Below are 13,536 nucleotides of genomic sequence, written 5' to 3'. Positions count from 1 at the left end.
CTGACAGATTCATGCCTTTGGGTTGGCAGTACAACTCCCTGCCACTAGGCCACCAGAGCTCCCTGATGCCTCCAGCAGTGCTCCTGCCCCTGTAAAGCCTCACCAACCCAGAGCTCACATCCTAGCATTAACAAGGAAGACATGATAGGAGGGGAGGTTTAAGTGTCCTCACAACTCCAGGTGGCCTGTGTGACCACACAGTGCTAAAGTGTTTCCAGCCCAGTCCCTCAAGGCTGAGGCTGACAGGGACAAGCTTCCTGGGGGCAGAGTGCAGGCAGGAGGGAAGAGTCAACTGAGGCTAGTGGAAAATGAAGCAACTATTCCTGGCCAAGTATGTGCTCTATAACATGACTTCTCAGATTTTGTGTTTTTTAAAGTCCAATTCAACAAAACTGACATGAAGCTAACGAGGATATACATGGGGTTATGAATAACAATCCAAGCCCTTGAACCAAACAGACCAACTTCATCTCTCAGCTGACTTTCTCTGTCTGCAAAAGAATGACGATAACAGCATCCTTCTAAATGAGCTTTTATGAGGATTAAATGACTTAACACGAGTAAAGTGCTTAGAACAGTTCACAGTGCATTGCAAGAGACTGATAAACACAGGGTCCCTTCTTGAGGTTACCTAGGCGGGGGGAGTGGTTACTGAGCGAGGGGACAGCACTGGAGGTAATGTGTATAAAGCCCTGCCAAAAAAGGAGAGAAAGAAGAAGGCAGTTGAACGAAAAGGGCACCAATGGCAGGGAGGCTGCCTCCAGGCTGGCACTGCCTACTGAACATGCTGTGTAAGCAGTTTTGGGATAGGAGGAGGCAGAGAGGGGAACAAACTTGCCATCCACCACCGCTGAGTCAATCCTACTGTTAAAAGCCCTGTAGGACAAGAGTACAACTGTCCGTAAGTGTTCCAAGGCTGTAAACTTCTATGAAAGCAGATTTGTCACAGCTTTCTCCTGCAGAGTGGCTGGTGGAATCGAAGAAATCTTTTGGTTAGCAGCCCAGCGTTTAACCATTGCACTACTAGGGTGCCTCTCAAAATTGACCCAGAAAGTGAATGGAACAGGTTATGTCCTCTCTGGCCACCAGGTGGCGATCCTGATCACTTGCCTCTGCCTATTCCAGCCTGGCCTGTATACAGGTCTCACATCTGTGCCACCTGCTGGCCACACCTACGTGTGTTCTTGGGCTTGGCAACCTCCCAGAGCTGGAGGTCAACAGCTGCCACAGCACTGCAAGATGCAGATGGGAAGGGTTCGGCACCTCTGCACTCCCAAATGTTGCATGAACCTATTTGTGGGAAGCTGGTGGTTCTTGATCTTATGCCAGATCTCTCCAAAATTTACCAAATTATTCAGTCAGTGTCCTGTCTTACAAGCTCACCCCTCACCTCCAAATCAAATCTTGGAATCCCAGAGGCTGTAGGAATTACTTCAAGAAGAGGCTCAGGGAAAAGTGAATGCCAGATAACTAACATTGTTTAACAAGTGAAAGCACTAAATAAACTTTAAGATGAGCCATACAGAGAGAGCCCGAGAGAACCTCTGGCCCAGCGGACTGAGGACACACATACACACCCTAAGTATGGGCCTTTGTGAGCAAGAAGACACATGGGGCTGAGGTGCCCAGCTGGCAGTCAGGCTCTTCTTTGCCAAGATGCCTGCTAGCTTCCTTAAGTCATGACCTGGCTTTCAAGGAAAAAAATTCCCTCAAAACTCACAAAGAAGAGTCTTGATTCCAGTTAGAGGCTGAGGGGGAAAGGAGACACTATCCTGAATCCATTAAATAAGTCTTTGTCATTCATTCATCATCTACCATCTTGCACTTGAATAGTCCCTGGATAAATGAATGACATCCTACTAGGCCCATGTCACAGCATCAGGCCCTACAGTGCCTTATGCCCTCCTCCACGTCTAGAAGGCTCGAGAGAAGAGGCTGCGTCAGTGATGCACAGGGTGAGGACGTGCTCCAGCATCACTTGGCTGAAGTGGTCGGGAAACATCAGGGTACCCATCAAGTGCAAACCATAGGACTCCTGAGAACCCCCATTCTCTTGCAGGAAAGGACACTCAAGTTTAGTCATTTATCTAGATGCTGGCCTTAACCTCACATACATATGAATTCAGCTATTATCTGCAGGAAAATTCCTCCCTTATATACAAAATGGTATGATGCCTATGCATATTCTGTATATTGTAGATTACTTTTATTTTATGACTTAATATGTAATAAAATGTAGCATTTTATGTCCTCTTTTAGCCTTTAGGGAACTGTTTCTTCCCCCCATATATAAACATTTTTTGATCTATGGTTAGTTGAATCCACAGATTCAGAGGATTGAGTGTACTTAACTTTGATCTGGACTTCTCTGTTACCTATGAATCCTGGGGAGCTGCAGCTGTTGCCATCTAATGTCAGAGGGTAGGTTTCCTCAGGCCCCTGCCTGGAGAAGCCAGCCTCGCTCCTTCACTGGAATGACATAGAAGTTTGCTCCAAGTTTATCAGAGATATGAGCAGGATCCACTGTCAGACAATAGAAAAATACATTCCGTTTATTTTAGAAAAATGGAGACTAGTGGAGTGAGCTTACCATGAACTGGCCTGTTAGGAGTCACAGAATTTACAGGAAACACGTTCTAGAAACCAGGTGCCTCTGCCTCTCCCAGCCAGCCTGGACCCAGCATGTGATTCGGGAAGGTCACTCTTCAGAGTGGGGAGGCTAGCTACAGAGGTCACACACATATAAATGCCCACTAGTGCCTGGGAAGATCAAACTCCCAGGGGCTGAAAGTAGGAATGGGATAGATGAGGACAAACCACGGTCCTGAATTTTTCATTTTGTTGATTCCACAACCAGCAGTGACCTCCTTTTCCTTAATCTGCTTTCAACCCAGAGAATTTTGACTCCCTTCCAGCTCAACCCTAATCCACCCCATCTCCTCAGGTCTCAACTCCTAGGTAAGGGGGAAGGGGAGACCAGTCCCAGCAGCTCTCTTCCTCTTGTCCCTGGGCGAGAATCTGCTGGAGTGAGGACCTGCCTCCAGTGAGAGGCCGGCGACAGGCAGGTCCGGGTGGTGACTGTAGTGGTTGGCTGGCTTCTGAAGTTCTGTTTTCTGTCCAGATCTCTCTACCTGAAGAGGCAGAAAGAGGAGTGGCTTTGAATTGTCCTGTCCCCAGTCCACTTGTCACTCCATCTGAGCCCAAGTTACTCAGAATTTCACCAGCTTCAAAGAAATAGTACACCCCATCCCCACAAACACTGTGGCAATGTCTCTGTGGGGATGGGCAAGGGTTAGATCTATTGTTCATAGAATTGCTTTCATAGAGAGAGCTCTGTTGGCCCAGTGGATAGAAAGTTATGCTACCCAGCCAAAGGTGGGTGATTTTAATCTGCGGCCCTCAGGACTGGTTTTAATTGTTTTTGGTCAAACATTCTTCTAAGTGGTATAGCACTGGCCTGTCCATTTGCTGTACAGAGGTAACTCGTGGTTGCTGTGATGCTGAACATTGACACTGATGTGTCAAATGTGATAATGGTTACCCATGTGGACAGTGTTTGGTGGCGCTCTCAGATTAAGACTGGCTTGGAAGCAGGAGTAGCATCCACTTCCGAAATAGCTGGCCTCTGGAAACTCTATGAACTTAGAGAAACGATGAAAGTTATACAAGTGTTCAGGTCTTTCATTCATAGGATTGCTGGGTCATCTGCGAATTTACAGCACTTAACAACAACAACAACAACCCCCACCAAGGCTCCCTTCCTGATCCTCATCTTGCCACAGGGCTCACAATGGTCTAAGAATGATGGACAAGACAGCATGGGAACCTGGATGGCCAGAGGGAGGCAGAAGGCACCTCGACCAGACTTACCTGGTAGGCCCTGGGGCTGCAGCTTTCCTGGAGGGCTGCAGGTGGCTCTGAGTGGCACAGGTGGCAGGGTTAGTTGGTCTCTGGAAAGCAGAAACTTGACAAAGGTGTTAGCAGAAATTAGTTAGAACCTTTAAAGGATCTTCGGAAAAATACTGGATGAAGGCAGAGTGAGTTTAGGACTGGCACCCCTCCATTCACAAGGTAAAAAGGCATCAGGTATTTGGAAACCAAGATTCCGATTCTTTGCCCAACTCCATAGTCTGTTTAGCTCAGTTTCCCCATCTTCAAATAAAATTTTCATGAAGACAGAGAAAAGTGGGCACTGTTGCCAGCTCTGGGAGGGTGGGGTCAAGCTGAGCTAGGGTCAGTATTCTTCCTCCCGATCTCTTATTCCCAGGTCCACACTTCCTCACCTCTGTGCCCTGCAGCATTTGGCCTTGGAAGCCCTTTCCGACTTGACAGAGAATCTGGAGGCAAGCCACCTTTGCAGGGAAGGGCACTCCGGCTGGAGAGTGGCATTCGACCAGCAGCTCTGGGGAGGCCTGAGGACACAGGCAGTCGACTTGAAGGTTTAGGAGCTGCACCCTGGGGTCGGGACAGGCGCTGAGAGTTGCTGGTAGAAGGTTGTGGGGCTAGGGCTGGTCTGGTAGGGGCAACTGGGCCTGGAAAGGAATACAGGCATTTAAAAGCAAGTGCACATCCTCCCCATTGCCATCCACCCACAGCTTCCCTGCCCAGATACTCTCACCTGCTATAGCTCTCCCATTGGGCCCAGTTTTGCCCTGGATTGTAGGGGCTGACCGGATAGGAGGGGCTGTCCGGATAGGAGGGTTTGATCGGCTTGGAGGGGTTGATCGGCTTGGAGGGGTTGATCGGCTTGGTGGGGTTGATCGGCTTGGAGGGGTTGATCGGCTTGGTGGGGTTGATCGGGCAAAGGGAGAAGATGTTGGGCTTTTTGATGCAGGAAACAGATTGCAAGTGGGTGATTCCTGAAACACAAAAAGAAAAGAAAAAACCCAACAACCCAACAGACTAGAATGGTGAAAGAATCTGCTCTGCTGGCTGATTACATGATAGAAGAGAAGAGCTGCTTAGATATCAACCAAGGAGAGAGCAGAAGTTAGCTGCCAGCATCATCCATCATCCTACCATTACTATCACTTGTTATGTGCCGTCAAGTCACTTGCGACTCTTGGTGACCCTATGTATAAGAACCCTAAACACTGCTCTAGCCTGTGCCAACCTCGCTGTCTCAAACACATTCATTCCCATCACCCCACTCACAGAATCGATCCATCTCATCGAGGGTCTTCCTCTCCTGCGTCATCCCTCCACTCTCTCAAACATGAGAGCTAATTACCAGCCGGACACTCTGCTACATCATTTGTCTGTGGTACTTTCTTTAATCTCAACAATGTTATGAAGCAGACATCATTCTCCTCTTAACCAATGAGGAACTCACTTAGCCCAGCATAGTGTTATGCACTGTGTCTGGGGGCACACACTCAACTCAACCCAACCCTCTAAACTCACCCTCTTCACACTGGTGAGTCTTTTTCCAGATGTCGTCCGAAGAGCCTTAACAGACACTTTTCTATCACTGCTCCGGAGGCGAGGTGTCAGGCTGCCTGGAGAAGGAGTACTCCGAGCCAAGGAGCTCACAGTGGGTAGCAGGTCTCGGACAGGACTGTCCTTCAATACAAAGGTCTCTCGTCGAGGGCTGGGCTTCACCTGGCGAGGCCTTGGGCTTTCACTGACACCATCCCGGTCCTGCAGGGCACACTGCTCCAGTTGAGCTGCCAGTCGGTTGGCCTCATGGAGGATCTCCTCCAGCTTCTCTGGGCTGAGGGGGCCTAGGCTGAGCCTTGGACCCTGCAAGGTGGGGGCTACTGCATTTGGGTCACTTCGGTGAGAGAGGCCCCGTCGGAGAGGTTTCTCAGGAGTCGCCGATACTGCTACGTCTTCCTCCTCACGACTGAGACAGAAAATAAACTAGGCACCATGCCCACGTGATAAAGACCCTGTGCAAGGGAACTGAGGGCGGAACCCCACCATAAAGGACAACGTCCCAAGGCCTGATACCCATGCCAACTCCGAGATCTAGCATTTAGGTGATGAGATCCCTGGTTCTGTGGGGCCTGATAGGCCTTTAGCATTTACTGACACTAGAAATTCTGTCAGGATGCAGCAAAACCACCTACCTTTCCCCTGAACAACCTGAAATCTCATGCCAGACTTCCTCTCTCCACCCCCTGGAGTTACGCACACAGACCAAAGTCAACCATCCACCCAGCAACCTCTCAGCACCAAACTTTGTCAAATTACCAACCCAGGCCAGTAATTCATCAGTGCAGAAGGGGTTAGAGACATTGGGGAAAAAGAAGTGCAATAAAGAAGTACCTGTCAGATGGTGAAAGGCCTCCAAAATCCAAGGTTTCATCCACAATAAACTTTACATCTGAAGAAGAGATCAGAATGAATGCCAGACACCGGGTCCTGGCCACACTCTGCAGAGCCTCATCCCTCCAGGATTTCCATACCTTCCTCCAAATTTTCCATGTTCCAGCCAACAAGATCTCCAGCAAGAGTCAGCTTAGATCTATACTGGAGAGAAAAAACCCAGAGATCCTCGGGTCTCCATCTTACCCGAGGTTCCTAGTTCGACTCAGAGTGCAAGTAAGAAGTGAGGGTTATGCTAGTGGCAAAGTACCCAAGGGGTAGCGTTTTCTCTTGTAAGTACCCCCCATTACTTACTCCTACTCTCCCACAGGCCTGTCCTGGAGAGTCCAGAGTTGCCCAGCCCCCTTCACGGGCGGGCCTCCCGACCATGCTGCGTCCAGTGTTCTATATTCACCGGGGAGGGTCTGCGCGCCCCCATTTTCCCCACCAGATCCTTCCTCATTCCAAGCTACTTTTCGGCACCCCTCGGTATCATACCCACACCACACCTCCAGCCCACCCACAGCGTCCATTCCCACCCACGGTTTACCTCTCGAGAAAGCTGTTTTTCTCGGACAATCAAGTCCCGGGAATCTGCTACCAAGGGGCGGGGTTCCTTTCAAATCTCTTAGGCTCCACCCTCTCTACCATATTAGGGCAGTGATTGGCGGATCTGTGTATTACCCGCCCCTGGGGGGGTGGGGCCGCAGCGGGCAGCCAGCCGGAAGTCGAGTGTAGAGGTTAGGTGTCGATTCTCAGGGCCTGTTCGGCCCAACCAGAGAGGTTAGGGGGATGGGGGCGGGCGCTGGGAGACCCAGGTTCTGCTCGAGGCAGCAGGCCGAGCGGAGCAGAGCTGGCACCAATCTGAGGGGGAGCATACGGGAACGGACCAATGAGTGTCGCTGTCGCACCCACTCTCCCTAACGCCCACCTCCTCCTGCTCACAACCCACTGAAGGGCTGGTTTACCCGCTTGGCCCCCCCGCGCCCCCGCCCCACAGATGGGTTGTTGTTGTTCTGTGCAGTCGAGCCGCTTACAACTCGTAGCGACCCTAAGTACAATAGCCCTGAAACCTGCTCTATCCTGTACCAACTTCACGTACCCTCGTAACCCCAGTTACTGAATCAATACATCTCATCGTGAGTCTTCCTCTCTTTCCCTGTCTCTCCAGCTTCCCAAGCATGATGTCCCTCTCCGAGGACTGGTCGCTCAAATAAATGGATTACCTAACTTTCCACGCCACCATGAGCCTGGAAACTCAGGATCTAAACACAAAGCGTGCGCGCGTGTTTCCGAGCTTCTAAGTCTTTAGAGACTATGTTGCCTCTCACGCAAGGTTAGTCTGTTTGAACTGCCGACCTTTCTGTTAGCAGCCCGATAAATAACCCACGGCAACCGGGCCTCCATAAAACTCAAAATGGACCTGAAGAAAATAATTTCTGTGACTCAGTATGCAGCTTTTCATTGCCATAAGTTCCTTAATTGTAAATTTGCCAAGATACAGACATTCTGGTGGCATCCTCCACAAAGAGTTGCGCTGATAATCCAAAGATGGCTCATCTCTGGCTGTTGGGATCCACCAGTAGCTCTGCAGGAGAAAAAAGAGCAACCGCCTTTCATGCTGCTCCTTACAGACTTCAAAACCCACTGGAGAGTCAGCTATGTTAATGTTTGCTTTCCAGGTGTTTTGGCTTCCTGTCTTTCTCTATGGAGGCAACTGGTAGATTAAAACCGTATGACTTTGTGATTGCAGCACAGCTTCTTGGCAGTAGGCCACCAGAGCTCTGCATGTAAAGAAGACAGGCTCCTTCCTTCCTTCCTTCCTTCCTTCCTTCCTTCCCTCCCTCGCACCCCCCTCTTTTTCTCTTCCTTCTCTCTCCCTCTCTCATAGAATCTGGTTCTTATTGTGAATTTCAAGGCTGAGTCATTAATACTTGATGACATCTACAGGTTGCTGGGTTATTGCTTCAGTGGCATTGATTAGCTCGCAGTCAGTTGCTCTGAAAACATTCATCAAACCTTGCACATCTTTGTTATCCTTTTCTTTATTGGTGGTGTGTAGTCGTAAAAGATGGGATTTTCTTTTTCTGGTATTTGTGATCTTGCACAAGTTTGGAAAGTTAACAGTGCCAGCATGTCATGTCCCTCAAGACAAAGGGCCTTCAAATACTTGAACATTTCCAATCCATGCTTTCCCAGTAGGTGAATGTCACATGGACAAATCTTTTAATATTCTTGTCCAACTCTGGGTTACAGAGCTTCATGGGACAATCTGTAGTCTATGAACAATTTAATTGTACTGTAGAGAGTCATCTTCACGAAGGCCAATCTAATCTCATTTGCGAAATGAAAACGTTTCTGGTTGGGCATACAGTCTCTTGCCCAAGCAAATCCAGAAGTGACTTGAGTATAATAGCACCAGATGGAGGAGAGACTGAGATTAACAATTTCAGCTAGCTCAGTTCCACAATCAACACTCTTGGCACCAACAGTAAGGAACTCAAAAAACTAATTGCATTAGGAAGATGCACTGTCAAGAACCTCGCCAGAGTGCTGAAGAGCAATGATGTCAGTCTAGAGACTAAGGTGCACTTGATCCAGGCCATCGTCTTCACAATTACTTGCTCTGCATTGGAGATCTGGATAATGACTAAGGATGACAGAAGAAGAATTGATGCCTTTGAATTGTGGTGCTGGAGAAGAGTATTGAACATAGATTGTCAAGAGAACAAACAGATCTGGTTTGGAGAGGATGAATCCAAGTTCCTCCTTGGAAGAAAGACTTTGAAGCTCCTTCCCACATACTTTGGGCATATGGCCAGGAGGGTCTAGTACTTGGAGAATGACATCATGCTTGGAAGGGTGGAGGGTCAGTGCAGAAGAGGAAGACCCTGAAGAAATGAAATGACTAGGGTAATGGGGGTAAGTCTGTCAGCAACAGTAATGCTGGCTCAGGATAGGGCAGGGTTCAGAGCTATTGTGCATAGGATTGCATAGGATTGCTATGGTTGGCAGTCAACTTCACAACACATAACAATAAACAACAACAGTCTTCTTGGACTGAACCATGAGGCAGATTCCCTCATGTGTAACCAGGTATCATGGCCAATGGTCAGTGGGGTAACTCCACGATCAACCTGTGTTGAATCGTTTTCAGATCTGTTCTACAGGATTTTGCTGTTGAATCCTTATAAAGCAGTACATCAAGGCACGTGCACACTGTACAAACTTATTTCAAGGGTCATTGTTAGTATTGAGATCTTCAAGAATAGAGGGTGAGCAGTACCTGCTGGAATCAGGAAGTGCACAGTCTGGAGTTACGTGGTCACTAATGATATGAACGCTATAAAGCTGGAGCGAGACAGCAAGCAACATCACTGGAACTACACCGCCTCAGTTCCTTTGGATTACCAGAGACAAGTTCTCCAGTCCACCCACTGCCTGCATCACATTCTTGTCTCCAGGTGGCAGCAAAGTGAGCTGAGAATTTAGGCCTACACTTAGCTCGAGGGCCATTGCTATGGGGTCCATAGGTTTTTAAAAAAGAAAAACAACAATCCCTCCTCAACATGCATATATTTTTGCTGTTGAGAATGTACACAGCAGAACATCCATTGATTCAATTTCTGTATGGATGGTCCAGTGGTATTTATTAAATTCTTCAAGTTGTACCCCCATTCTCATCCTCCTTTCTTGGCGGGATTGGCACAGGATAGAGCAGGGTTTAGGGCTGTTGTACATAGGGTCGCTATGAGTCGCAAACGACTCGATGGCACATAACAACAACAACATAGCCTACATTTATAATCGTTCAGGTGGCTGTTGAAAACAACAGGCTTTTCAGATGGAGATATTTGGGTTCGAATCAAGCTCGGCAAGCCTGAACATATTTGACCTCACTATGCCACTCTTAACTTATCCATAAAATGTCTGCTTCTACCTGAGAGTTTGGTCTGGAAGATAATTATGAACATAAAATGTTCTACTGTGTAGCCTTAGGGACTCTGAGAGGATATTTATAACCACTGGGTTTGTAAAATGCTTAATCATAAGTATTAGGGATTTCTTCGCCTTTTTTTTTAAATGTTGCCTGTGAATAAGCTATGCCATCAGTAATAGAGCTTCTTAGAAACGTGCCTGAAATTTTAAAGTAAATGGAGAATGATTGAACTTTTTTGTAAACAAAGAGCTTAAACATGAGTTTCCAGTTCTTATAGCCTTTGATAGGCTCTTTTATTTGCTTACTTCCTAGCTTTTACTGTGACACTGAGGTGGAGAGGCCTGAGGGAGTGAGACGTTACTGTAATAAATACTAGAGGAAGCAAAGTTTTTAAATTTAGAGAGGTGATAAGGGCAAAGATGGAGAAGCTGAGAACTTGCATTTTATGTGAGGAAGAGCCAGAGAAGGCCCCTTCTATCGACAGAATGGTAGAATATCTGTAATCTCTCTGTAGAATTTTTAGTCGCTCTTCGTGGATCCCAAGGTCTGTGCAGGCGTGTGGCAAAACCAGCACCGACAACTTCCTTCTCTCCAGGTGACAGGTAAAGTGGAGATCAAAGGGGAAAGCTATTCCTTGACTGCCTTCACCATAGGTGGGTGGAACAAATGGTTCTACCATGACAATTAGCTACAAGGGCTGTTTGAACCCACACACTGGCAAATCTATTTGTGAACATCACAGTCGTGCAACCTTTATGGAGCAATTCTGCTCTGACATCAGGTAACTTGTTGTGTACTGTTGAGTCAGAACCAACCCATAGGTGACCCTTCAGCAGCTTGTCAGAGGCAGTAAATCAAGAGGAGGTTGCCCATCCGTCTCCTTTAGTGAAGCTGGTAGTTTCAAACAACATGTCTATGGGATCAAAGTGCAGCTTCTCACCACTAGGCCATTGGTGCCTTAGAATTGGCTGCATGGTAACCACCTCCGATAGTCTGAATAGGTGGAGAAGAGGACTGAGTAGCCCAGGGATGGCCAAAAGAACAAACTGATATGTTTTGGAAGAGGGGCAGCCAGAATGCTCCTTGGAGGCAAGAATGGTGAAGCTTCAGCTCACATACTCTGGGCATTGTTAGGAGAGGCAATTCTTTGGAAAGGGACATCATGCTTGGAGAGGTAAGGGGACAGTGAAAGAGAGGAAGACCCTCAACCAGGTGATTTGAATCAGTGACTGCAACAATGGGCTTGAGTGTGTCAGATTGTGAGGATAGCACAGGATAGGACTGGGCTCTCGTCTCTTTGTAAGGCAGCTGACTCATAGCACCTAACAACAAAACACTTCTTCACCCTCAGGTAAGCGGGGGAGGAAATTCTAGCAAAGAAGTGAGCTTCTCCTAAAGAAACTCATCTCCACTTTTCTATCACCAAATAATGCTTTTGAAAGCTGGTGCAGGACCAGAGGAAAAACAATAGAACTATTTGTCTGTCAGAATGTTGACAAAGCCAGAAAGTATAAATGCAACAGGACCAGGCCACTAATCTGGGAATTACTTGGCTCCTATTTCAACCCCAAAATGAGAAATATAAAAACAAGTCCTGAAGATATTGGATAAATGATAAAGAAATTAATTCATTAAGAAATGACACCAAATCCTAGTCACATAGTCAGCGTTAGCTCAGAAAGTTCTCCATAAATATTGAAAGTGTGCACAAACAAACCAACTACCACCACCACCACCCCAAAAGACTCCAGGGAGTTCATAAAAGCAGAAGGATGATCTGTGACTGGAGGTCTTGTTCAGTGGAAGGCTTCATCAGATTTTATCTGAAGAAGATCTACAGAGGAACATTGTATTCCTTAACTATTGAAGGTGGAGAATACACAAACTTTAAGGGATGACCCTGGAGTAATTCATCAGACAGTAGAGGTATGGGGGCTGTAGGCAGAGATCCAGGATTTGACTGATTCTTGGGGCCTTGTTGTTAGAGGATATCATGTTGATTTTTGACTCCTGGTGACCCTCATATAAAGAGCCCTGGTGGCATAGTGCATAACCTATTGGACTGCTATCTGAAGGTCAACAGCTCGGATCCACTAGCCACTCTGAGGGAGAAAGATGGGCAGTCTCCTCCCATAAGGATTTACAGCTTCAGAACCATGACAGAGAATTGCTGAGTCTGACCAACCTGATTGCAGGGTGCTCGGTGGCTTTTTGGTGATTCCAAGTGGCAGAGTAGAACTGCCCCATAGTTTTTTAAGCCGCAGTCTCTGTGGGAGCAAATCACCACGTCTTCTGCTGCAGAACTGAATGGGTTCAAAGGACCAGACTTTTAATTAGCCATCAAGTGCCTAAACATTGCATCACCAAGACGCCTGGGGCTCTACTACAGCCGGAGGACAGCCTCTTCACGACACTGCAGTCAGACTCTCCGCAAACCCAAACACCATCAGCCAAATTAGTCATGAATCTGCGAGGGCGTGAAAATGATTTGTGTGATTATTTTCTGTTTTCCTAAGGATGGCATAACTGAGAACATTCTAGATGGAGAGGAAGAAGTTAATTATAACATTCAATGCATGTCTTGGGTCATTGGGGATTAATTATCTTCTAGAAATCCAACTGAGAAGGGCTATGATAGATAATTAACTTCACTTGAAAAGAGACCTTTCGTCTGAACAGAAAAACCCTCCATACCCTTCCTAGTCACCTCACACCCGTCCTCCTTCTAAAAATCTTGCTTAGTATTTAGTGCCTCTTAGAAATATTTCTTTCTTAAATTTATGATCCCAAACCAGATTCACTATGGTAGAAGGATGATAAAAAAAATTCATTGCTATGGAGTAGGAGCTGACTCACAGCAGACCCGCCAGCAGGTTTTCAGAGGCTGTAACTGTGCAGGAGGGAATTGTTCATCCTTCTCCCCCAGATCAGCTGGTGGACTCAAACCATGTGCTTGGCAGCACAGCTCCCTATCTGTTGTTGTTGTTATGTGCCGTTGAGCGACCCTATGTACAACAACCCTGAACCTTGTTCTATCCTGTGCCAATCTTACTGTCACTGACACACCTACTCCCATTACCCCAATCACTGAATCAATCCATCTCATCGATGGTCTTCCTCTCCTGTGCTTGTCCCTCCACCCTCCCAAGCATAACTGCCCTCTCCAAGGACTGGTCCCTCCTTGCAACATGTCCAAAGTATGTCAGACAGAGCTTCAGAATCCTTGCCTCCAAGGAGCAGCCTGGCTTCACCCTCTCCAGGCAAACTTGTTTGTTCTTCTAGCAGTC

At 47.4% G+C, this 13,536-nt stretch overlaps 1 protein-coding gene across 1 annotated transcript; it reads right to left on the bottom strand.

Annotated features, from left to right (window-relative positions):
- Positions 1-2,954: 2,954 nt before the first annotated feature.
- PSRC1 (proline/serine-rich coiled-coil 1) lies at positions 2,955-6,429 on the bottom strand. The gene is made up of 8 exons (XM_006899356.1): positions 6,411-6,429; positions 6,271-6,328; positions 5,404-5,845; positions 4,784-4,859; positions 4,590-4,666; positions 4,284-4,402; positions 3,871-3,937; positions 2,955-3,131 (listed from the first exon to the last, which is right to left on the bottom strand). Exons 1-8 carry the CDS (start codon positions 6,427-6,429, stop codon positions 2,955-2,957), a joined length of 1,035 nt encoding a protein of 344 aa, XP_006899418.1.
- Positions 6,430-13,536: the final 7,107 nt, after the last annotated feature.

This window comes from Elephantulus edwardii, unplaced genomic scaffold (genome assembly GCF_000299155.1).
Source record: "Elephantulus edwardii isolate Elephantulus edwardi_28Jun2011 unplaced genomic scaffold, EleEdw1.0 scaffold00252, whole genome shotgun sequence".
Taxonomy (NCBI): Eukaryota; Metazoa; Chordata; class Mammalia; order Macroscelidea; family Macroscelididae; genus Elephantulus; species Elephantulus edwardii.
The sequence above is the reverse complement of the archived record's forward strand: the minus strand, read 5'-3'. Positions and strand labels throughout refer to the sequence as shown.